The sequence below is a fragment of the Stenella coeruleoalba genome (genome assembly GCF_951394435.1).
Source record: "Stenella coeruleoalba genome assembly, chromosome: 8".
NCBI lineage: Eukaryota > Metazoa > Chordata > Mammalia > Artiodactyla > Delphinidae > Stenella > Stenella coeruleoalba.
The window spans coordinates 35,053,652-35,081,015 of NC_137154.1; the positions used below are offsets into that span (position 1 = coordinate 35,053,652).

Consider the following 27,364-nt stretch of genomic DNA (forward strand, 5'->3'; position numbering starts at 1 on the left):
GGAGGGGTGAAGGCAAATGGCTTGAAAGAGGTAGAACGTGAACTGCATTTTGAAGGACAAGCTCCCACCAAATAAAAACGAAGGCAAAGATTTTTCATTCAAAGTGAGGACGTAACAACTAAGAACATACGATGTACAGGCACTTTATTTAACCCTCAAGTCAGAGAAGTTTAAGTAACTTCTAAGGTCATGGAACTGCTAAGTGCTAGAAACCAGTTTTGAACCCAGCAGACTGGCCTCAACAATCCATGCACGTAACCGTTGAGCTTTCCACAGCAAGGAAGACTTGGAACACTGTAAGTAGTTTGACTAAAGTAGGACTGGTTTTGTTGGAGGGGAAGTGGCAGGAGATGAGACTAAAGAGGTAGGTGGCAACTAGATCAGAAAAGACCTGTGTCACAGGCTAAGAGGTGTGAATCCCATCCTTAAGGTCACGGGGAAGCACGGGAAGATCTTCTGCATAGAGTTCACAGTGGAGAGAGATACACGATAGTACCCAATATATTCCAAGCATTACCCTAAGCACTTACACTCCACTTAGTCCTGAAAACAACCTATGGAGATATATACAATTATTATGCCCAATTATAAAAGCGAGGCACAGATTAGTTAGGTAACCAGCCCAAGATGTCACAGCTAGGTATAAGAACCAGGCTTCTAAGCAAGCAGTCTAGCTCCAGAAGCCATGCCCTTCATCACTCTGTCATCCAGCTTGCACGTAGGCCACAGAGAATCACTGGATCTGGACGTGCGCCGGGTGGATTAGAAAACAGCCAGACTGGAAAAGACGGGTGGTAACATCCACGATGAAGTTACTGTCATTTCCTCCAAACTCATTAGGCGAGCAAGCAAACTGAGAGAAGTGAAGAGACTAGGCCCTACGTTCCACAGTGTGTGTGGGAGTGGAGGTCTGATGTCAAGAGTGTCAGATTCAAAAGCCCTTGTATTTACACTGGTGGAGGTTGCCTCTTGCTAATTCAATTTCAATAAAATTATTGCAAATTCCAAATTATCTGGGTCTAAAATAATGAGGTTTTATTCTCTGTAAATTCAGCATTCAAGTACGATCCCATTAAGTGGCACGGATAAGCATGTCAGAAAATGATCCACAAATTGCCGCGTTTCCCTAGCCTCGAGAACGCATGGCTCTCCTCTGGCTCACAGCTGTTGCGAGAGACTGCAGAGCGAGTTACTATGTAAAGCTGGTGAGCATCGCCAGGGCATTATGAACTGCACATGTCTGCTCTCTTATGAATTGTTTTTAATATGAAACTGATCTTGAAACGCAACAAAAGTAAACGCTCTAGACTTGTTTTCTTTTCCCATCTACTCTCTCTTATCTTAGTATAATTTGAGCTTTGATGAATGCTACTCATTTCTATTCAATATGTGACTTTATGGGGAAATTCCATCCTGAGACAGGAAATGCTATACTGTAGAAGGAATTAGATATTCTCAGCCCCCAGTATATGGATTCCAGCCATCTGTCTGCTTAATAAACACTACGGTTTTGCATTAAACTGAAAGCCAGACCTGGGCTGCTCAATATAACAAAGAAAATGATGGAAAGCCCCATTTCTTACGTTCAGGGCACCATGCTGCCTCCCTAGCGATCTTCTCCATGTGATCAGGGATACAGATTAAAGAGTGTACCATATTCTTATTAACTGAAACCTATCCTAAATGTTTTAGAGCTACTGGAGTAGTCAGCAGTCACAGCTATCTGCCGAGCACTTGAAATGTCTGGATCGAGAGGTGTCAAACCTATTTCTTCTTACCTTTGGTAAAGCAACTTCCAGAAAACTTAAATTAACCTGTGTGCTTTACATTACATCTCAACTGGGCATTGCTATTCTAGAGCCCTTACGTCTTCTACTAATGTCAAACCATATGCTTGTGTACGTGCATGTGTGTGTTTTACTTTGTTCTGTTAAACATAAAGCAAGTTTGCTTTTGAGAAATTTGTTACACCTTATTTTTCTTCTACTTAATGTAGTCTTTAGAGAGATACTATAAATGAATATTCCAATATTCAATACCCTTATCTGTGCAAAACAGAGTTTGCCATTTAGATGCCAAAGATCATGTCCTTGCTTTAAATAGTCTAGGAGGTCTGTGTCTTTATTCCCAACACAGACCTACTAGAGAATGGCCTTGAGGATATGGGGAGGGGGAAGGGTAAGCTGTGACAAAGTGAGAGAGTGGCATGGACATATATACACTACCAAACGTAAGGTAGATAGCTAGTGGGAAGCAGCCGCATAGCACAGGGAGATCAGCTTGGTGCTTTGTGACCACCTAGAGGGGTGGGATAGGGAGGGTGGGAGGGAGGGAGATGCAAGAGTAAAGAGATATGGGAACATATGTATATGTGTAACTATTCACTTTGTCATAAAGCAGAAACTAACACATCATTATAAAGCAATTATACGCCAATAAAGATGTAAAAAAAATTTAAAAAAATAGTCTAGGAGGCTGAATTCAAACCATTTTCCAAGCTCATCTGGTCACATCTCCAAAACTAGGCTGTGTTTCAGAAGAGTACCTAGAATTCCTCCCTCATCTACATAGTTACTTAATCCAGGCAAAATATCCATTTTATGAAATTTTAATATTCTACTTAAAAGAAAATCTATCTTAAATTCGTGCATTTTTCCTAACACAACTTAAAACTATAGTTAAACTACATTTGAATAAATACTTGAAATTCTGCCTTATCCCTGTCCAGTATCTGTTTCAGAATATCGCACATTACAAATAGTATCATCCCTAAATAAGTAAGGTGATACAAGAACACAGTGCAAGAGAACCAACACATGATTTCTCTGTTGTAAGTTTAAAAGTGGAAAATTCACTGATTTTGGAAGAAATGATCACAAAACTTAGGAAGAGAGTTATAGTAACAAGCAGGAATCAGTTATTTAAGTAACAGAATGATGAGAGGTCCAGGGCTCAGGTGGAGTTACTTTACTATGTCACTGGCAGTTCTGCTGAAGAGATATTTAATGATTCTGAGTTTTTTGCACTACTTTCAAGTGACCCATAAAGTTTCTCAATTTTTCTTGTAACTGGCAGGATCAGAAGCTTAGATAAAAAGTGAGCTATCTTTAATTTGACAGAAGCCAGACAGAAGTGGTGATGACATGGTTGGAAAGAATGAATGCATTCCACTGCAGACCTTTTTTTTTTTTTTTTTTTTTTTTTTTTGTGGTACGCGGGCCTCTCACTGTTGTGGACTCTCTCATTGTGGAGCACAGGCTCCGGATGCACAGGCTCAGCGGCCATGGCTCACGGGCCCAGCCACTCCGTGGCATGTGGGATCTTCCCGGACCAGGGCACGAACCCATGTCCCCTGCATCGGCAGGCAGACTCTCAACCACTGCGCCACCAGGGAAGCCCTACTGCAGACCTTTTTAAACCCTGGATACTCCATCTTTCTTACTGGAAAGCCTGCTCTTCACAGTGCATCAGCCAGAACCCATTTTAGAATTGCACACGGAGGTTTGTTTCCTACAAATAATAATGCAGCCACTTTTATTCACTTAGAATTGTATTCACAACAGCAATATAGCAGAGACTGCTAGTGTTCACCCACAGCTGTGGCCTCACCCTCCTTCCCAAGCACACAGACATTCTGCTGTACTGTTAGGTGGGCCATGGACCTAATTCTGCTCAATGCCATGTGAGCCAAAGAGGTATGCATCCCATTCAGGCCTGGCCCTTCAAAACCTCCCACGCATGACCTAATTCTCCTTCCCCGTCTGCTGATAGAGCGGTGAGGATTCTGAGAACCAAGAAGAGATCACAGCGACAAGATGTAAGGTGAGTGGGTCCCTGAGTTACTGTGTGGAGCACAGCCCTCTACACACACCACCAGCTCTTAGTGAGTGATAGGTAAGAACTTAGTGTTTTGGAACTACTGAAATTCTCAAGCCTGTCTGTGACAGAAGCTACCACTGTTTCCTAACCTTATACAAGCAGTTTCACACGTTAACCCTACTGCCTTCCAGTTTTCCCTAAAATTTAGAAGCTAAGGGTGAGAAGAAATTTGAAAATGTCATTACGTTTATTAGCAAGTGAGGACACTGGTTCATTATCACAGGACAAGGTGTAATCCAGATGCCCTGGAAAATAAACATCTATGTATAAATGAGAAGATTAGGCAAAAGCAACAGAAACAGACACCAAACTCAGTGTGGCTGAGTTGCAAGATGGCTGTATTTTAGGGACTAAAGCTTTGAGCAGTTTTCAGCAGAGCTGAGTTACTCTGCCAGGAACGTATCTAACTTTATTCTAGAAAACAAACAGAGTGGCATGCATGAGGCTGAAATGAAGAAACATATCCTTGTGTTGGGAATAGGAAGAGGCAGAAATGTGAAAGAAGGCAAGTGTAAACCACAACACGTTCTACTGGTCAGTACTAGTTTAGCATCCCACCAAAATCCTGTTGAGGAAGGATCGCAGTTAGCACTGCTGCCAAACTCTGCTGACACTTGCACACTCTTTGTAAATGTTTTTAGACTTATCCTTTACCTTAATAAATATCTGAATCAAGAGAAGCCTCTAAGGGGACTTCCCTGGCGGTCCAGTGGTTAAGAATCCATGCTTCCAATGCAGGAGGCACAGGTTCGACCCCTGGTTGGGGAACTAAGATCCCATAAGCCATGAGGTGTGGCCAAAAAAAAAAAAAAAAAAAGAAGCCTCTAAGGTAATATTAAGAAGTCTCTGGGCCAGGCAGACCCAGCAACAGAACGTGTTCTAGGCTCTTGACTACTTACTTAGCTTTCACAGTGTGATAGTCATTAAGAAGAACCATTAAAAAATGCCATCTGCAGCAACATGGATGGACCTAGAGATTGGCATACTGAGTGAAGTAAGTCAGACAGAGAAAGACAAGTATCATATGATATCGCTTATATGTGGAATCTCAAAAAGGCTACAAATGAACTTATTTACAAAACAGAAACAGAGTCACAGATGTAGAAAACAAACTTACAGTTACCAGGGGGTAAGGTGGGGGGTGGGTGAGGGATAAATTGGGAGACTGGGATTGACAAATACACACTACTATATGCACAATATGTAACTAATAAGGACCTACCTACTGTATAGCGCAGGGAACTCTCCTCAATACACTGTAATGGCCTACATGAGAAAAGAATCTAAAAAGAGTAGATATATGTATATGTATAGCTGATTCACTTTGCTGTACAGCAGGAACTAACACAACATTGTAAATCAACTATACTCCAATAAAATTTTTTAAATTTAATCAGGGACTTCCCTGGTAGCACAGTGGTTAAAAATCTGCCTGCCAATGCAGGGGACACGGGTTCAAGCCCTGGTCTGGGAAGATCGCACATGCAGCGGACAACTAAGCCCGTGTGCTACAGCTACTGAGCCTGAGCTCTAGAGCCTGCATGCCCCAACTACTGAAGCCCGCGTGCCTAGAGCCTGTGCTCTGCAACAAGAGAAGCCACCACAATGAGAAGCCCGCGCACCGCAACGAAGAGTAGCCCCCCACTGGCCGCAAGTAGAGAAAGCCCGCGCACAGCAACGAAGACCCCAACGCAGCCAAAAATAATAAATAAATAAACTAACTAATTAATTAATTAAAGCAACAAAATTAATCAGGAATTTAACATCGGATATAGATATTGGCTATTTCTCATAACTGCATGATTAAATCAGTAAGAAACTAGATTATGAAATAACTGTCACCCTTTACAGACTAAAAAAATAAAGAACCAGATCTATTTATGCTAACCTTGCCTTAAAATATAACATCCAGCGGCGCAGTCCGCCGCGACCGGTCTCTTGCGGAGCCGACTGAGTGCGGCCCCTGAGCCCAGCCCGCCTCTGAGCGCCTGCTGTTAGCGTGTCGACACCATGGAGCGCTTTGATAAAGTGGTGCTGAATGCGCTGCAGCCATGAGACTTCAGAAATGAAAGTTCATTAGCATCTACTCTGGAGACGCTCCTGTTCTTCACAGCTTTAATAATCACTTTACCTATTGGGTTACATTTCACGACTAAATCTTATGCTTTTGAAGGCGCCTTTGGGATGGCCAACAGAGACACCTATTTTTATGCTGCTATTGTTGCAGTGGTCGCTGTCCACGTGGTGCTGGCCCTCTTTGTTTATGTGGCCTGGAATAAAGGCTCACGGCAGTGGTGTGAAGGCAAACAGGATTAAAGTGAACATCACCTTTTGATAGCATTGATTTTTTTTTAAGTGGTAAATGCGTCTGGGATATTGATGATTTTAATAAAGTTGAAAGAACATGTTAAAATCAATCTTATGGAATCACGTTTGACTAGTGTAAATTCTGACCCTTCTGAAACAATGGTTTGTATCCTCAGCTTTAATTGTATGAGCCTCTCATTTGCAAATGAGAATTTGGAAAAGTTAAATTGGTTGCAAATAAATATGTGAAATTAGTTACACATTATTCTGGGAAGAATTTGATTACCTTACAACAAAAAAAAATTTTATAGCATTTTGCCTTTTGGTTGGCTTTGAGTTTTACTCCTCTGGATATATTCAGATGTACATAGTGGAGCAAATCTAAACTTTATTTTTCGCTGGAACGCTTTCCCTAACTATCATGAAAACACCAGGTCATTGGATTTTGGGTTGTAAATGCCTACTGGAAATTGCTTAAATTGTGGACACTGGAATTAATCTGAATGTCACTGAGAAATTTTGCATCAAGTGTAATCCCTCATCAGCAGAAATCTTTCATTACATTATTTCATGGGGAAACTAGGCTGAATCACACCCATTCATGTAAAAGGACTGGGCTTATTGAAGAATGCAGACAGCAAAGCAAAGAGCTACCTGCCTGGGCACCCAGCCTACTCCCTAAAGGCCCCTTGCAGGCCAGCCTCCTGCTTTCAGACAAACTCTGTAATGATCTGCTTTGCTCTGTCATTCAACAATGAACTTACGCTTTAATTACAAGGTTGTGTAAACTCCCTTTAAATTTGTTTTTCCTACTTTTTAATAACGTATCTGAAGGAATTTACATTTAAATGTGTTAATTTTTGCATACTTAGGGAGTGTAAACAATCCTGAAAATAGATTATTTTTATTGTCTAGGAAGTATTCTTGGAATTTCTAGTCTAATCTTTTAAATCAGTGCCGTTATATCCCAGATACACAGATAGATAATGTATCTAAGTTAGATAGTCCTTGAGGTCCTTTCTGATAGAAAAAGACCCTGTGGTTTTACTTGAGTATCCTTGGTCTGTGTTCTTTCTAGCCACTTGGTACTACTTGTGTGCAACCTAAAAACACACGTGAAAAAAATGCATATTAAAACAGGAAGAAAATTTAAATTCCCTGTAATGTTGCCATCTGGAGATAACCACTATTTTGGTTTACATCCTGTGTGCATTTCTTAATGCTAGTTTGATACACACTAAAAGTTTGGTTTCAGTTCAAATTCTGCCAATTTTACCTGGCGCCTATTTGCATTTTTTCAGATGAGTGATTATTGGCCGTTTTCTTAAAAAGCACATTCTACCTTTACTCTTTTAACTAGATATCTCATTGTACAAATTTCCCGTCATTGATAATCCCTAATACAATGGCCCTTGCTGTGTTTGTCGTTACTGATTTTGTTTATTCACCCCTACTTTTGATGTTGTGGAACTGGACTAAAGGAGTAGAGAGGTAGTTAGGCATAGAAGCAAAGAAGGCATCTGTGTTTATTTACTTGTTGAGAAAAGATAAAAGATTATTATAGGACTATTTTTTATTCTTGCTTATAGTTAAATATTATCTACAGTTTAAATGTCTGAAGTAGTTATTCTAAATGTAAAATGTTTTCTTAAAATGACTATAGTTTTGGTATAAAATTGTACAAATTTAATATAAAATTATAGAATGCTCCAGATTGAGTCTAGCGTACTATATGGTAGATTTCTAGATGGTCCCCTCTTTAGATGTCTTGTTGTACTTAGAATTTGTCCACCTAATTTCTTTTTCTATAATGCCAAGGTTTTTCTTGTACTTTTGGGATCTTATGCTATTTGTAAGATATTAATGTCCAGTGCTGGATTATTTTGTTTGATTTCAGACATTTGCTGAGTAGATAATATGTGTGTTTTTCTGCAAGTATTTAAACTGGGGATTCATGTTAAAGCAGATGTAATTTCCTCTTGGAAAAGGCACCCAGCATTTGAAAGTTAGAATCGGATGTTAAGGTTGATATTTGGGGTTATTACAATATAGACTTGTTTTCAAACAAGTTAATATTTTCTTAGGGTTTTAACTGTTAACTGACTAGTTTGCTGCTGTTGAAATAACATGGTATTTGACAAATAGATTTATTTTTCAAGATGTCTCAGTGATTTCCTCTTGTATATCCTTTCAGGATGTATAGAAAGGAAAGCTACAATTGAGCCCTTATATCAATGTTATAAGGTAGGAATATGTTCACTATTGTTTGAAAACTGATTGTAAGAATAACCTCAATTAGGGGAGTGTAACTTGAAGCGTCAGTACAGGCTACTGATTTATCACGTGACCTTCTTAACCTCACCTACCATTTTGCCCCCCAGAATATAATCTTTTTTCTCACTGTGCTTAAAAATGAAAAGTCTGCTGTAGAATGCATCTGATGTCATTAGCTCTTCAAGTGGATACCATTTTACATGTGACAGCAGAATTCAGTTTTGAATTGTTGAAGTAATTTAAACACTCCATAAAAAATAAAAAAAATAAAAAAACCAACCTGCGTTTCATGGGAATCTAACAGAAATATACTGTAAGACTATTTTCATCATAAAGATCTCATCAGCTTTGCCCAAAAAGAAAAAAAAAAAAAAAAAAAAATGACATCCAACCAGGTACTTTCGTTTTTCAGTTCTAAAAAAGGTAAATACCCTTTGCATATATTCTGAACTGAGATGGGTATGTTAAGTATAGCTCGCGCCATTCTATAAAAGTAGCAGTTGTTAAGCACTTTAAATATCTTGCAAATAATTGCTTCCCCAAACAGATCATAATCCAGCAGAGAGCCTAGAGATTGACTGTGACATCTTTCAATAACGTTGCCTAAAGAAAGCCTCCTGGTCCATTGAGAATTGTTAGTTAGGAAAGAAAGCCAGTCTTATCTTGATTTTTCACCAGAAAGTCAATGTTCAGTAGCCTGTTTTAAAATAAAATTGACTGATATATATATGGCTCTGCTAATCTCATGCATCATTTTGGATGTGACAATTACAGATAACAAACATCTATGTGACTCACCAAAGTGCAACCTCAAAATGCAGTTTTTAAAGAATCAGCAGTTGTCTAAGTGCCAGATTTCCACTCCCTCTGAGATACAAGCTGGTTTAACGTGCTTCCCTTAAGCCCCTAAGGATGCAGTTACGTCTACTGGGCTGCAAACTTTAAAAGGTAAGCAGTGACTTTGGTAAGTGATGGAGTACTTAAAGTGCATCCAAGAGACTCTTTTTTTGCCTAGGAAAAATGCACTTGTAGGAAAAGAATATGAAAAGACTACATCAAGGTCTGCCTTGTTAAGTCAAAATAACACAACCAATATATTGCACCTAGCACCACACAAGTTCCCTTCTTGTGACTGTTTTCTTAATGCACTATTGCTGGTTTCAAGACTGCAATACAGCTTCTGTGTCTGTCTGCCTTTCTTTACCAAGCTGATGAACATAATGTCTCTTGAAAGCTTAGACTAGACAATCAGTTTCATTTTCAAGTTTCAGTCACATTTTTCAAAGGAAGCATTATTGAAAGTGTAAGCATAATAATAGTCTCTGGGCCTAGAGACTTCCTTCTCTTAGAATTAAATCAGTAAAGTGTCCTTCCTGCCCCCGCCCTTAAGGACTATAACAGATACATTCAGATCTAAATTCAGTACCAGTGTTTGTTGGTAAGTATTTGCATGACAGTGAGTTTACAAATAAGTTTGACGTTATTTTAGTTCTGCTCAACACTGCAGTATTGACACTCCAGTACTCCTGTGAACATTGCTACCAATATACTTTTATTAACAATAATATTAGTGCATCCAAAATAGGGGAGCCTTTCTGGGCGATGAGGAGAGTCTTGATCATGTATCTTTTCCAGCCCTCAGGAAGGAATGGTAGTGAAATGATTGCTTTAAGTTTCTCTGCTTCTGTACCCAAGTAATAGCTTTTTCCTTTATAAAGAGGAGTGTCTATTTGGCAAGTCTGGTGAGGATTGGATCATCCGTGCCCGAGACCGTGGTTCCAGCACAATACAAGCCATCTCTTCTCTCAGACCTTCTGAATCAGTTCAAGCTGTTTGATACTCCTTGTCCAACTCCCTCTATAAATGATCCACTTACTAGTGGAAAACTCGACTATAAAATGTATGCCTTGAAACAGACACATGTTTGGGTATTTGAGTCACAAGGCTGAGGCTGAAGCCAACTCATGTACTGCCTTCCCCTTGCCCTTCATCATTGTTCCACCAATCATACTATCTTCCACCTTTAGAGCATTTGATAGCTTAAAACACAACAATATATATATTCTTTTAATAATTCTTTGCAATAACACTGCTGGATAAACACTGAAGGTAACATTAACTCAACTGTACTATGTAAAAATACAGAAGTGACAGCTCACCAGTAAGGAAATCAGGTCTAAACCCCAATTCTCCAATTCCTTTGTCCAGTCTTCACCTCTACTGCAATGCTTCCCCTCATAACACTGATGAAACGCAGGATTCTCCTGATCTTGTTAAGGTTAACACAATGGACCATGAGAATTACTTTAAGAAAATTATTTTCCCTGATTCATAACTTTCAAGGGAGGATGTATTTTCAGAGTCCATGGACACCAGGAACACTATTTGAACTTGTATTTTTCACAGCTGGGACTTCCAAATTCCACAAAGGTGGAGCCATCACCTATCACAGTGGAAAGAGAGGGCGTGACAAACAAAACTCACTGACCTGGTGCCATCAATATCATTGTATGAGGTAATGGCATTTTGAAAAATAATGCTAAAAACAATTCCCTGTGTTGTTCTTCAGATTTACAGCATTACCATGCAGGTATCAGCAGTGGCTTGATAACCTGTGGAACTATATTAATGTTTATATTTTTTTGTTTTGCTTTGGAAATATCTCCAAGTCTTCTTTTAAAAGTTGAGCACTAGTTACGTTATTTGTCTCATGGAACTTTTTAAAAAACACACAAATATTACATATATAAATCCCCACTGTAGGAGATGCAAACAATATTGAATTTATAGCAATAAGTGGATGTTCTTGTTCACACACCCATTGGTAATAAGGTGAACAATTTGCATGGTTCCCGTCTCCCTGTATTTACATAAATACATGTAGAGAAATGCAAATCAAAGCAACAATGAGGTATCACCTCACACAGGTCAGAATGGCCATCATCAAAAAATCTACAAACAATAAATGCTGCAGAGGGTGTGGAGAAAAGGGAACACTCTTGCACTGTTGGTGGGAATGTAAATTGATACAGCCACTATGGAGAACAGTATGGAGGTTCCTTAAAAAACTAAAAATAGAACTACCACACAATCCAGCAATCCCACTACTGGGCATATACCCTGAGAAAACCATAATTCAAAAAGAGACATGTACCACAATGTTCATTGCAGCTCTATTTACAATAGCCAGGACATGGAAACAACCTAAGTGTCCACTGACAGATGAATGGATAAAGAAGATGTGGCCCATATATACAATTACTCAGTCATAAAAAGAAATGAAATTGAGTTATTTGTAGTGAGGTGGATGGATCTAGAGTCTGTCATACAGAGTAAAGTAAGTCAGAAAGAGAAAAACAAACACCATATGCTAACACATATATGGACTCTAAAAAAAAAAAAGTGGTTCTGATGAACCTAAGGGCAGGAGAGGAATAAAGATGCAGTCATAGAGCATGGACTTAAGGACACGGGGAGGGGGAAGGGTAAGCTGGGAGGAAGTGAGAGAGTGGCACTGACATATATACACTACCAAATGTAAGATAGCTAGTGGGAAGCAGCTGCATAGCACAGGGAGATCAGCTTGGTGTTTTGTGACCACCTAGAGGGGTGGGATAGGGAGGATGGGAGGGAGGTGCAAGAGGGAGGGGATATGGGGAGGTATGTATACATATAGCTCATTCACTTTGTTATACAGCAGAAACTAACACAACAATGTAAAGCAATTATACTCCAATAAAGATGTTAAAAAATAATAATAGTAAACTAGCCAGGTGATTACACTATATGTATACCATATGTATTGTCTTGCAACTTGGTTTTATTTACTTTTCTTTTTTTCTCAAAAATATGCCTTTCAGTGTGGGTGTGTATATGTGTGTGCACGTGTCTGTAGATACACTCAGAAGTTCAAACCACTGTATTGTATTCCATTAAATTATACTCCAAATAAATTAAATCATTCCATTACTGACATATACTTGGGCTGTTTCTGGTTTTTGGTAAATACAAATAATGTGGCAAAAACATCCCTATATGTGCATTTTTCGCCCCTCAGGAGCATATGCTTAGAACACATTTCAAGAGGTAAAATCTATGGACTCAAGAGAATCCCTCTATGACCCTTCAGATTTACTTTAAAAGTAGATTGATTTTGTCAAGTTGCCATTAAAAAGTCTCACCAATTTAACTCTCAGTCATGCGTGAGGCTGTTTACCCCAACTTCCCCAACACAGAATAAAATCAATCTTCTAAGATTCTCCTCTTAGAAGTCATTGTTCATTATTTTTCACCATCAGCATGTCATCTCTTCAGAAGAATACTGATAATGCACTGTGTGTCCTTGGGTAAGTTACTTAACCTTTCTGTGTCTCAGCTTTGTGAACTCTAAAATGGGGATAATAATAATACCTAACTCAAAGGGTTATTTCCTGGGTTTTTTGTACACTTTGCCTCTTTTTCAATGTGACTGTGTCTCTTTCCTCTGGTTGACTCAGTTAGTTATTGTCTACAGTGTGCCAGTTACCATTCTAGTTGCTGGGGACAGAGTAGGGAGATGCAACCCAGTGGTCACTCTCACATAGCTTACATCCCCATGGGGAGGCAGACAATACAGAAACAAACACATAAATGCATAATGTTATGATAGGCTGTGTTAGTGAAGAAAAAATAAAGGAGGGTATGGGGCCGAAAAGTACTAGGGGTCTATTTCAGAAACAGTGGTCAAAGAAAGTCTCTGACGATGGGGGCAGACCTGAGCAGAGACCTGAAGGCAATGAGCATGGAGGCTCAGGGGAGCACAAGTGCAAAGCCCTGAGACAGGAATGTGGTTGGCCTGTGCGAGGAATAGCGCACTGGTACCAAGGGAGAATGGGGGAGAACACAGAGATGCAGCTGAGAGGAGCCAGGGACCAGATTCTGAATGTTCTCGTTAGCCAGAAGGACGAATGGGAATTTTATTCTAAATGCAGACAGAAGCCAGGGCACTGGCCTCTGAACTGCTCCAAACACAGAGAGCGGCTGAAGCTTTAAGCTTCCTACGCTGAACAGATACCTGGAGTGTGGCCATGAGCAGTGCCCACATGCCCTCTGAGCGGAGCTCTCAGCAACCAGTGCATCCTTCACAAACACAAGCCAACAGGCAAAGCTGAAGAGAGCCATCAAGATACGGAACCACGCCCCCGAACCACACCCATACCTTCTTCCTTCAGCCCAAAAGGTAGACTCAGAGCACCTTCTTCTCTGATGCACAGTGCCCTTGCCAACTGGCAGTCCAGGGACAGGAACCCTGGCCACGCTCAGCCACCAGAACGGCACAACGGATCTGCCACAGGAGCGCCAAGAGCTCGGGCAGGGCTGCAGCTCAGGGCTTGCCCCTACACGGCCAGCCTACCTCTACAGATGGTCCCGTTGCCCACGTAGCCCGGTTTGCAGGTGCAGCTGTATCCCTGGACGGTGTTGGTGCAGATGGCATTCTCATCACAGTTGTGCTGCCCGCTGCCACATTCGTCATGCTCTGTTTGCAGGGTGAGAAAGAGAGACACTTTTTCATAAGGTGGAATCACTGGTGTTGGAAAAGTTAGCTGGAACTCACCAAGTAAGAACGACAGTGACTACCGTGCATTGGGACCTTACTCTATGCCTGGCAGTTTCCATGCCTGATGTGGTTGAAATCTCAACAACTCTAAAAGATGGATGTTATTATCCTCACTTGGCAGGTAAACAGACTGAGTGTCAGAGAAGTCAAGCGATTTATGCAAGTGACAATGATTGCTAAGTGCTTCTCTAAGGTCACAATGATTGCTAAGTGCTTCTCTAAGGTCACTGCTGCTTCCATGTCTGCAAAGGTTTCTGCAGAGGTTCCAAGGCAGTGGTTCTCAATAGGGGCAGGGGCACGGTGTGTGCAATGCTGCATCTCCTCCTCCTAGGAAACATCTGACAGTGTCTGAGACTGTTTTTGGGTGTCATGCTTTGAGAAAAGAGATGCTACTGGAATCTAGTGGTGGAGGGCAGGGATGCTGTTAAGCCTCTTACAATGCACAGGACAGCCCACGACAACGAAGAATTAACCAGTCTGATATGTCAACAGCCCCAAGGCTGGGAATTGGGTACGGAGGCTCTGATTGCCTGGGTCCAGCTCGTGAGGTAAACCACCTGTCACACCCTATCAGTGTTCTTCTCCAACAGAACAAAGAGGGTAAAACTAAAGAGGAAGGCCCAGCTAATACAGCCCGGCAGAGGAGCATCAACCCACAAGTATTTTCACAAGGTTCAGAATTTAACCACTGGGCTGATGCCTAACGTGTAGTAATATGGTTATATATATTCAAATAGCCATGGCATCCTTAATCCACAAGACATAGGGGAACATACGTCTAACACTATGCAATGGACTGAAAGATTCCAAGTTAGAAATCAAGATTTCACAGATAACTAGACTCTCCCCTCATCATCAGGACATTTTAATACTCAACTGAATGACTCCTCTGTAAATAAATAATGTGAGAAAGTTTATGCCCCTTATTCCCTTTAACATCTGTTAGTATAACTTCTTAGAAATCTTAAGAAGAAAAATCAAGTAGGGTTATTTAAGTCAGAACAGGTTATAAAACAAGAGTTGAAATTCCAGCTATAAATCTCAAAGAAATCAACACTAATTGAACAAAACTAAAAATTCAATATAGTTTGTTAAGCAAACTGTTAGATCAATGTACCAATAAACTGAAATACCTTCATTAATTTTTAAAAATAAATTTATTTATTTATTTTATTTTTGGCTGCATTGGGTCTTCGTTGCTGCACGTGGGTTTCCTCTAGTTGTGGCGAGCAGGGGCTACTCTTCGTTGCGGTGCACGGGCTTCTCATTGTGGTGGCTTCTCTTGTTGCGGAGCACAGGCTCTAGGCACGCAGGCTTCAGTAGTTGTGGCTTGTGGGCTCTAGAGGGCAGGCTCAGTAGTTGTGGCACACAGGCTTAGCTGCTCTGCAGCATGTGGGATCTTCCCGGACCAGCTCAAACCCATGTCCCCTGCATTGGCAGGCAGATTCTTAACCACTGAGCTACCAGGGAAGTCCCTTCATTAATTTTTATTTTAAATTTCCTAACAGGGACCAGTAATGAGAAGGGTTAAATTCTACAGAGTAGAGCTGTTTCAGTCACCCACATGCAATAATGTCAAGTATACAAATGCACATGGCTCTTAATTTAACACCTTGGGGGTTTTTCAAAGAAAATGTTTCTTTAGGCCTTAAAACCAACACAAACTCTAAGACAGAAATGCGAACAGGTTAGCAAGCAGTGTGAAGGGAGAAGATTCATGAAGACACACTTCTAGTCTGTGCTCAGATCATCATCTCCAGGATAGTCCAGAAATAGTATAATCCTATGAATGTCCAATCACATTTACAGACCTAGCAAGCACCTAATATGTACAGGTGCAATACCAGATGATATTAGGGACACAGAGAAGTCTAAGAATATAGGTTTAGACCCCAAGAGTTTTCAATCTCCTTATTTAAATCCATTTAAGTAGTAATTATTAGAGTCTGTATTGGGAATACAAATGAGTAGATATGGTCTCTGCCCATATGAACATTTTAATAGAGGCCACCAGACAGCAATATGTAACCAACCAGAACACATGGGAGAAGTGATGAGTTATAAGTAGGTGACCTCATATTTTATCATATAAACAGGACATATTTTAGAGTGAAAGGGGGCTCTGCTAATAATTACACTGGAATAACAGGCATAACTCAGAATGACCTAGGCAAACTGGCATGTGTGCTCATACTTGATAAGAGAAATAAAGATTAACTGGAATAAAAGTTCATTGGAGGGAAGAAATGACTTCTAATAGGGAGAAAAGTCTTCTTGAAAGACATAGTATCTGAACTAGTCTTTTAAAAATGGTCATGGTTTTCTCAGCCAGAAATGCCCATGAAGGGCACTCCAGGCAACAGAACAGTATGGAGAAAGGTGTGGTTCTATGCAACATTCCAGAAGTCCGGTCCATCGTTGCCCATGTGGTGTCCCCCACCTCACCGCCCCTGCCACCAGCTTTATAAAGTTATAACTGACAAAACTGAAAGATACTTAAAATGTACAAAGTGATAATTTGATATACATATACATCCTGAAACGATTCCCCCATCAGGTTAATTAACACATCTATCCTACCTTGTATTATCTCCCAATATTCTTGATGCAAAGCCCCTTCTCTAATGAGGTGGTCCCATCACTGTCTTGCAAGTGCATGAGCTGTCTCCTACCTCTCTAGTTTGTCATGATGTTTCCCTGACTCAAAATACTCTCCCAGTATAGTTGAATATCTGTGCCCCTGCCTGGCTTCAAAGACCACTTCATATGAACACTTTTCGCCGTGCAGGCATCCACTCCTGCTCTCTGTTAACACATGAACTTTAACCCTCTTGGAACTTTTAATAAATTTAAAATTTTATCTCTTTGGAGGCAATCAAATCACAATATATGGTGATGAGGTTTGCGAATTTTATCATGAATGCCTTATTAAGTAGTGAACTTTGAGGAAAGGAATTGTAGCCCATTTTCTACAACCCTGACTTTACTTTCTCGACTTCACATAGTAGTATTCAGCCTCGAGTGCCAAGCATTGGGATAAATATTGTACATATATGATGTCATTTAATTCTCCCAAGTCACGTGAAATATGTTTGCTCATTTTACAATGAAGGAAATGAGACAAAAACACATTATTAAATTTAAATATTAAATTATTAAATAACTTAACGTCACGAAACTAATAAGTGGAGGAGTTTGGACTTGTAACTCCAGACACAGAATGATCACATCACTGAGTACTTGGAAGTAACCTGGACGTGGCTGAAGCTAAACCAAGTCACACAGAAGTGACCCCCTAAAGCCAAGAATAAAGGCTGTCTTTTTCTACACTGGTCCCAAATACCCACTGAAGATCCAGCCTATCCCCAAACGACAAAGGTTCCAAAACTTTCACATCTTATTATCTTTAGCCACAACCGAGTTTTCAAAGTAACCAGTACCCTCAAAACTATGTCTGACAGAGATGGCCATAGAAGAAATGGTCTCCTTCTAAAAATCTCAAATCCCCTTCCAGCTGCTGGAGATGCTTCAGGTGTGAGAAAAGCTCTTGTGAGAGGTAGAAGGACATAGAGGCAAGAGACTCTAGAACCACACAGCCCGGGTTAGATGATCCTGGACGTGCCACTCACCAGCTACGTGCACTTGAGTGACTCAGACAATCTGTGTCTTCTTAGTTTCCACATGTAAAATGTGGATAATAATACAACCTATGGCGGGGGATGAATTGGGAGATTGGAATTGACATATATACACTATTGATACTATGTATAAAATAGATAACTAATGAGAACCTACAGTATAGCACAGGGAACTCTAGACTCAGTGCTCTGTGCTGACCTAAACGGGAAGGAAATCCAGAGAAGAGGGGATATATGTATACGTATAGCTGATTCACTTTGCTGTATAGTAGAAACTAACACAACATTGTAAAGCAACTATATGCCAATAAATATTTTTTTAATGGTTAAAATGGTAAAAATAATAATAATAATACAACCTATCTCCTGGGGTTTTTATGAGGACTCAATTAGCTAATAAAGATACAATACTTATTACAGCTAATTGCAACTAGTAAGTGCTCCGTAAGTGTAAGCTATTTTATTATCACTGTTCTTGTTACTACTACTCTTCCCACTACTACTACAATTATTTGTGAGCAGACTCAATTGTTGAATGGTGGTTAAAACTGGTTAAGAAAACTTTCTTTTTCCTTTACAGGCTGGTAGTTCAGGCAGAAAGGCTGTGAACAGATAGGCCTTTGAAGACACAAATTAGAATACCTCTTTAAAGATTCAAAGAAATATTTGCTTAGATTCAATTATGGTCCCTGGGAAACAAGACTATACATTGGGAAGGTGAAGGATTTATGTTTAGGATCGCTGATATATAACCAGAGTTTGATTATGGTAAATTTGGAGTATTAAACCTCTCAGGACAAAGAAATAACAATTTTGGCAGCAAGCTCTCTACTAATGATAATTATTGTAATGCTGGCTAATATTTATTGGTACTCATTAAGCACTGTCATTATCACACGGTTCCTTTCTCCTTCCTCTTTTCCCTGCTATGGGATGGCTCACAAGGGCTCTAATCCACCTCTGTAACATTGTAATCAATAGCCATTATCAATTAACACACTGTTTTCCTTCGAGAACTAAGCAGGATCCAAACAAGCTACTGAAACAGTCACTTCAGCTGTGGCTGCAAATGTCCACATCTGGGGTCTGGCTGGCTACAGTTTCGCTTTGTTCCAAATAATCTAGTTTGAATTTTACAAAAAATTGTTACAGTAACCTCACTGGGACAAACCAGGCAGGTTTTGTTAGTCATATTTATAGACGATATTGCAGTTTGGAGCATGTAAGAGGCTTTTCCTGTAAGTACATAGATAGTAAGGTGTACGTCTGTAACTCGAACTCCCATCTCCTCATTTCTTCTCCTGCACTCTTTCTAAACTCCCACTTTATTATGTGATTCAAAGGAGTATCTATAATGTTGGCCACAATGTAGGTAATTTCTTTTACCTTTAAAAAAATAATTACAGATTTACAGGAAGCTGTAGAAGTAGTACAAAATGTCCCTTAACTCCTTCACCCAGTTTCTCTCCACAGTGCGATCCTATATAGCGGTAGTGCCATACCCAAACCAGAAAACTGACAGTTGTGTGTCACTGTTAAGTAGTCTACCGACCTAATTCAGTTCACACCATGTTTTCAAACCGCGTTCATGTTGTGTGTATGTACATATGGCTGTAGTTCTAAGTAATATTAACTTATGTATAAGTTTGTGTAACCACCACCACATTCATGCTATGACTTTGTGTTTGCACATAGTCCACACTCCCCCCATCACCCCCAATCCCTGTCCCCTGTCAGCTACTAATCTGTTTTCCACTTCTATAGTTGTCATTTAGAGACTGTTATACAAGTGGAATTACACAGTAAGTAATCTTTGAGATTGACTTTTTTTCAATAAGCTCAATGCCCCTGAGTCACATCCAGACTGTTGTAGTTTCAATAGTTCATCCCTCTTTCCTGCTGTGTAGTATTCCATTGTAAAAATATATCACAGTTTATTCAACCATTCACACATTGAAGGGCATGTGGATTGTTTCCTGTATTTTACTACTCTGAACAAAGTTGCTATGAACATCTGTGCACAGGCTTTTGTGTGAACATATATTTTCATTACCCTGGGTTAAATGTCCAAAAGTGTGATTATAGGGGCATCCGATAAGTGCTTGTTTTGTTTTGTAAGAAACTGCCACATGATTTTCCAGAATGGTTGCACCATTTTACATTCCCACTAGCAATGCACGAGTGATCAAGTTTCTCTACATCATTGTCAGCATTTGGTATTTTCACTTTTTAAATTTTAGTCTTTCGTGTGTGTATTATGATACTGCATTGAGCTCTTAATTTGCATTTTGCTAGTAGCTAATGATGTTGAATGTCTTTCCACATGCTCATTTGCCATCTATTTTTCTCTGGTGAAATGTCTTTTGCTCATTTTACAATGGGATGTTTTTTTACTGTTGAGTTTTGAGAACTCTTCATATAGTCTAGATATAAGGCCTTTGTTGGATATGTGATTTGCAAATATTTCCTCACAGTCTCCAGCTTGTATTTTCATCCTCTTAGCAGCCTTTCACAATGCAAAATGTATTACTTTTGATGAGATTCAATTTACCTATTTTTCATTTTATGGATAGTGCATTTAATGTCACATATAAGAACTCTTTCTCTAACCCTAGGTCTTAAAGATTTTCTCATATTTTTCCTAACACTTGTGTAGTTTTACCTCTTAGATAAGTTCATGACCCATTTTGACTTAACTTTTGTATATGGTAAGAAGATTAGGTTTTCGCCTGTGCATGTCATTTGTTGAAAAGGCTACTTTTCCTCCACTGAATTGCTTTTGTACTTTTTGTCAAAAACCAACTGGGAGCTTCCACAGGGAGAGACCAGCTGAGGGAGCACCGCTGTTGCTCAGATGATGATGTCTGCTTAGCACAGAGGAGGGTCTGGAACCGAGAGCATTGGTAGAGAGGTTAATACCAGACACCTCTGTGAGACCCGGTGGGCAGCCCTGGGATCAGTAACCAGGAGTCGCAGCTCCTGGAAGCCTGCCTGGATCTGCCGAGTGGAGGCCTAGGAGCGAAGCTGCAGCCACAGTAGTTCCAGTGACAGCAGCGAAAGTCAGCACAGCTCCCTGTTGCTTGGTTCCCCTCTGAGGACAAGTTTATAACCATCAGGATATTCCTGAAATAATATAACAAATATGATACCAAGACAAGAATAACAATAACTGTAGTAATCAAAAGTAAACACAGTGGGCGACCTTCAAGATGGCTGAGAAATAAGACATGGAGATCACCGTCTTCCCCACAAATACATCAAAGATATGTCTACATGTGGAACAACTACCACAGAACACCTACTGAACACTGGCAGAAGACCTCAGACTTCCCCAAAGGCAAGAAACTCCCTACGTACCTGGCTGCATGGCTGACAGGGTCTTAGTGCTCTGGTCTAGTGTCAGGCCTAGAGTTCGGAGAGCTGAGTTCAGGACATTGGACCACCAGAGACCTCCCGGCCCCACATAATATGGATCGGCGACAGCTCTCCCAGAGATCTCCGTCTCAACGCTAAGACCCAGCTCCACTAAACGACCAGCAAGCTCCAGTGCTGGACACTCCATGCCAAACAACTAGCAAGATGGAACACAACCCCACCCATTAGCAGAGAGGCTGCCTAAAATCATACTAAGTCCACAGACACCCCAAGACACACCACTGGATGCAGCCCTGCCCACCAGAAAGACAAGATCCATCCTCATCCACCAGAACACAGGCACCAATCCCCTCCACCAAGAAGCCTACACAACCCACTGAACCAACCTCACCCACTGGGGCAGACACCAAAAACAACAGGAACTAGGAACCTGCAGCCTGTGAAAAGGAGACCCCAAGCACAGTAAGTTAAGCAACATGAGAAGACAGAGAAATATGCAGCAGGTGAAGGAGCAAGGTAAATGCATCTTGTTTAATGTGTCATTTAAAGCTTGTGTTTCCTTATTTATTTGCATTTTGGTTGATCTGTCCATTGGTAAAGTGGGCTGTTAAAGTCCCCTACTATTATTGTGTTACCCTTTTAATCCATATTTAATTAAACCTGGATTAAATCCAGAAAGCTGGAGTAACAATTATCAAATGAGACAAAATAGACTTTAAAATAAAGACTATTATAAGAGACAAAGAAGGACTCTACATAATGATCAAGGGATCAATCCAAGAAGAAGATATAACAATTGTAAAAATTTATGCACCCAACATAGGAGCACCTCAATACATAAGGCAAATGCTAACAGCCATAAAAGGGGTAATATAAAGTCTTTTAAATGTGCTACCAGAACACTACTAGAGATAATCAATGAATCTGGTAAAGTAGCAGGATACAAAACTAATGCACAGAAATCTCTTGTGTTCCTATACACTAATGATGAAAAATCGGAAAGAGAAATTAAGGAAACACTCCCATTTACCAATGCAACAAAAAGAATAAAATACCTAGTAATAAACCTACCTAAGAAGACAAAAGACCTGTATGCAGAAAACTATAAGACACGAATGAAAGAAATTAAAGATGATACAAACAGATGGAAAGATATACCATGTTCTTGGATTGGAAGAATCAACATTGTGAAAATGACTATACTAACCAAAGCAATCTACAGAGTCAATGCAATCCCCATCAAACTACCAACGGCATTTTTCACAGAACTAGAACAAAAAATTTCACCATTTGTATGGAAACACAAAAGACCCCGAATAGCCAAAGCAATCTTGAGAATGAAAAATGGAGCTGGAGGAATCAGGCTCCCTGACTTCAGACTATACTACAAAGCTACAGTCATCAAGACAGTATGGTACTGGCACAAAAACAGAAATATAGATCAGTGGAACAGGAGAGAAAGCCCAGAGATGAACCCAAACACACATGGTCACCTTATCTTTGATAAAGGAGGCAAGAATATACAGTGGAGAAAAGACAGCCTCTTCAATAAATGGTGCTGGGAAAACTGGATAGCTACCTGTAAAAGAATGACATTAGAACACTCCCTAGCACCATACACAAAAATAAACGCAAAATGGATTAAAGACCTAAATGTAAGGCCAGACACTATCAAACTCTTAGAGGAAAACATAGGCAGAACACTCTATGACATAAATCACAGCAAGATCTTTTTTGACACACCTCCTAGAGAAATGGAAATTAAAACAATAAACAAATGGGACTTAATGAAACTTAAAAGCTTCTGCACAGCAAAGGAAACCATAAACAAGACAAAAAGACAACCCTCAGAATGGGAGAAAATATTTGCAAACGAACCAACTGACAAAGGATTAATCTCCAAAATATACAAAGCAGCTCATGTAGCTCAATATTAAAAAAACAAACAACCCAATCCAAAAATGGGCAGAAGACCTAAACAGACATTTCTCCAAAGAATATATCAGATAGCCAACAAACACACGAAAGGAAGCTTAACATCACTAATCATTAGAGAAATGCAAATCAAAACGACAATGAGGTATCATCTCACACCAGTCAGAGTGGCCATCGTCAAAAAATCTACAAACAATAAATGCTGGAGAGGGTGTGGAGAAAAGGGAACACTCTTGCACTGTTGGTGGGAATGTAAATTGATACAGTCACTATGGAGAACAGTATGGAGTTTCCTTAAAAAACTAAAAACAGAACTACCACACAATCCAGCAATCCCACTACTGGGCATATACCCTGAGAAAACCAAAATTCAAAAAGAGTCATGTACCACAATGTTCACTGCAGCTCTATTTACAATAGCCAGGACATGGAAGCAACCTAAGTGTCCATCGACAGATGAATGGATAAAGAAGATGTTGCACACATATACAATGGAATACTACTCAGCCATAAAAAGAAATGAAATTGAGTTATTTGTAGTGAGGTGGATGGACCTAGAGTCTGTCATACAGAGTGAAGTAAGAAAGAGAAAAACAAATACCGTATGCTAACACATATATATATGGAATCTAAAAGAAACAAACAAAAATGGTTCTGAAGAACCTAGGGGCAGGACAGGAATAAAGACGCAGTCATAGAGAATGGACTTGAGGACACGGGGAGGGGGAAGGGTAAGCTGGGACAAAGTGAGAGAGTGGCATGGACATATATACACTACCAAATGTAAAATAGATAGCTAGTGGGAAGCAGCTGCATAGCACAGGGAGATTAGCTCGGTGCTTTGTGACCACCTAGAGCGGTGGGATAGGGAGGGTGGGAGGGAGACGCAAGAGGGAGGTGATATGGTCATATATGTATACGTATACCTGATTCACTTTGTTATACAGCAGAAACTAACACAATAATGTAAAGCAATTTTACTCCAATAAAGATGTTAAAAAAAAAAGTAAACACAGTAAATAAAATAAAGTAGCACTGTGCTCATCCTTTTTGTTTGTAAAGTGACATATTCTTAAAGGAACCTAACTGCTACAGGTAGAGTTGATCATTTTTATTATAATAAATATCTGACTTACAAAAAAAAAAAACAATTGGTTGTATTTGTGTTCTCTGTTTCTGGGTTCTCTACTGTGTTCTACTGAGCTGTGTATATATTCCTCTGCCAATTCCATACTGCCTTGATTATTCTAAGTTACAGAAAGCCTCTATATCAGATAGAGTGACTCCCTCCACTTTGTTCTTTTCCAATATTGTTTTATTTATTCTAGTTCTTCTTCCTTTCTATATAAATTTTAGATACGCTTGTCCCTTTCTATAAAAAATCTTGTTTGGATTTTCACAGGAACTTAGAGTTCAATTTGTGGAGAACTGCCATCTTCACTATATTGAATCTTCTGATCCATGAACACAGCCTGTTGCCCTATTTAGTTGTTCTTTGACTTCTTCCATCAGGGTTTTGTAATTTTCAGCACACAGATCCTGTAAATGTTTTATTAGATTTACAACTGGGGATTTCACTTTATTTGCAGTTATTGTATACGATGTTACGTTTTTAAATTTGGTTTCTATGTAATAGTTGCTAGTATATAGGAAAACGATTATGTGTGTTGATCTTGTAGAGCTTTTGACTCTGCTGAACTCACTTACTAGTTATACAATTTTTTCTGTAGATTCGTCAAGATTGTGTACATAGACAATCATGTCATCTGTAAACAGGAATAGCTTTATTTCTTCCTTTCTGATCTGTATGCTTTTTATTTCCTTGCGTTGCCACCTTATTCTGCTGGCTAAGACTTCTCGTGCTACGGCACACAGGAATGAGAGCAGACCATCATTTGCCACTAATCTTAGAAAGAAAGCGCTCCGTCTTTCACCATTAAGTGTAAAGTTAGCTCCACCTCACACAGCCTTGGCAATGCTGGGTGGAGGTGGAGGTCTGGCTGGGACCCACTGGCAATGAAGTTGGGAGAGTTGGACCACCCATCAGCCTTGCCTTGCACTGCCTTGTTCAGTCTGTGTGCTGCTGGGCTAGAGTAGAGGCCCAGCTCCATGTTGAGCCCCACCGACATTCCCACAGACAGGGAATCAGAGCACTGCCTGCTTCTACCAAGCAGATTTTCTACGAACATATGGCTCAAGGAGGGTAGGTATTTTCAAAAAGTTTTCGGCTGTGTTAGAGCCCCTTCTCTAATTCTTTCCCTAGGAGCAGTAGAATTGGCTCTCCTTGGAGCGTTTGTCTTCTGTGCCTGTCTGTGGATTTAGGTTTCAGGCTTCTTTAACTCCCCATCCGGGAGACACCAAAGGCAAAAAAGAAAATGGAGAACTCACCCCTTGTTGTTCCTCACCTCCCAGAGTTGCTAGGTAGTCCACCTTCTTTGCACCTTTCAGAGTCTTGCTGGATATTTTTTGTGTTATATCCAGGGGATTTTTAGTTGTTAACGACCTGGGAGGATTGGGGATAGTCGACCTTGGCCAGAACCAAAAGTCTTCAGTGTGTTTAATTTTTAAGAAAGTAGGCACTTTCCCTCTCTGGTTTTTCAAACAGAGAAATCCCTAGTAATTGGGATTTTTCCTAAACATACTATGAGCACATTTATTTGTTTAACATATTTATTGAGCACATACTACTATGCAGATGCTGCTCTAAATGTGTTATAGCATTCATATGAATTAAATATTATCATCCATATTTTCTAAATGAAGAAATGGGAACAGAGAGGTTTTAAGTGGTCCAAGGTTATAGGATGGTAGACTCAAACCAAGGCAGTTACTGTCAAACCATGGCAGAATAATTAGCGTCATGTAGTTATCAGTCATTCTTGAAATGTCTTTCTCCCTTAATCCCTTATCATCAAGCTATCTTCAAGTCTCACTGATTTTTGTTTTTAAATATTTTTCAGATTCATTCTTTTATCTCCATTTCCATTTTCACCGCCCTCATCCAAGCTACAATCATCTTACCCACATCTAAGCTGCTGTCACTTGAGCTCCTGCTATAGATCCTCAGTGGACCCTCACATTCACTATTGCCCACCTTTAATTCATTCTTCATACTGCACTTAGAATAATCTCGTAGGCATTCAAATGTGATCATCTTCCCGTCTTTTCTAAAACTTCAGTTGTTTTTCACTGGTCCTAAAATGTGGACAAACACTTCTATTACAACCTCCTTGGCCCATCATGGTCTTGCCTCTACCTAACTGCCTCGGTTCATTTTCATATTTGCCTGCTCTGTTCCAACCACACTTTATTTCCTGCCTCAAAGGGCTTTGTTCCCTTGGGTCACAGGCACTTTCACATGCTCTTCCCTCTTAGCTCCCTTAACACTTGCTTATCCTTGGTATCCAACCCAGTTCTTACCTCCTCGGAGAAAAGAATCGCTTATTTCCCTGACCGGGAAGTTTCCCCTGTAATATATTCATATAACCCCCAGCGCCTCTCCTTCAAAGGGCTAATCACAGATATCGTTTTATGCTTATTAGTGTATTAGTGGTTTATTAACATCTGTCTTCTTTACTAGAGCACGAAGACAGAAAATATATATCTTTATCCCCAAGCCCTAGCAGAGCTTCTGAAACCCAGTAATTGTCTAGTAAAAGTACCTATTTATATAAGAAAGGAAGGGAGGGAGGGAGGGAATAAGGAAGGACTGAAAAGAAAAGAGTATTATTGTCTTTGGCATCAAAAATTGTAGACAGCTCAAGGAGAATTAAGACAAGGGAAAAGTAATTGAATCAGGCAGCTGGGGGAAACTTAGATGGGCAGAGCTTATAAATGAAATACAACCAGGTAATAATGTGTTGATATATTTATTTATCACAGTGACTGTGGGAAAAGAAGAAAGGCATGCAGCTTCAGGAGCTCTCTCTGAGGCAGGCCATTTCTTTCATAAAGAATAGCTGAAGACACAACCCCTGGACTCTGAGAAAATAATTGCAAATCATGCGTCTGATAAGTGACTTGAATTGAGAATATCTAAAGAAACTTAGCAGGAGAAGATAACCCAACTAGAAAATGGGAAAAATATTTAAATAGACATTTCTCTAAGGCATGTATATAAATGTCCAATAAACACATGAAAAGGTGCTCAACATCTTTAGTCATGAGGGAGACCCAAAGCAAAACCACAATGAGATACCACTTCACACCCACTAGAATGCCATCATCAAAAAGACAATAAAAGTTATTTACAAGAATGTGAAGAAACCGGATGCCTTGTACATTGCTAGCAGGAATGTAAAATATTTGGAAATTACTTTGGCAGTTCCACAAACTGTTAAACATAGGGTTACCACATGTT

At 39.9% G+C, this 27,364-nt stretch overlaps 1 protein-coding gene and 1 pseudogene across 5 annotated transcripts in view; one reads left to right on the forward strand and one right to left on the reverse strand.

Moving 5' to 3' along the window:
* NELL1 (neural EGFL like 1) overlaps positions 1-27,364 on the reverse strand; it is a gene marked incomplete at its 3' end in the record, with an annotated part of 862,435 nt that overhangs the window by 319,733 nt on the left and 515,338 nt on the right. For all 4 annotated transcript variants that reach the window (XM_079930799.1, XM_079930798.1, XM_079930797.1 and 1 more), the window contains exon 14: positions 13,853-13,975. In XM_079930799.1, coding sequence (XP_079786925.1) covers positions 13,853-13,975 — 123 coding nt within the window. The remainder of the gene's footprint in view (positions 1-13,852; positions 13,976-27,364) is intronic.
* On the forward strand, positions 5,890-6,195 carry LOC307190270 (vacuolar ATPase assembly integral membrane protein VMA21-like; annotated as a pseudogene). The gene has a single exon. The product of its transcript is annotated as a vacuolar ATPase assembly integral membrane protein VMA21-like (transcript).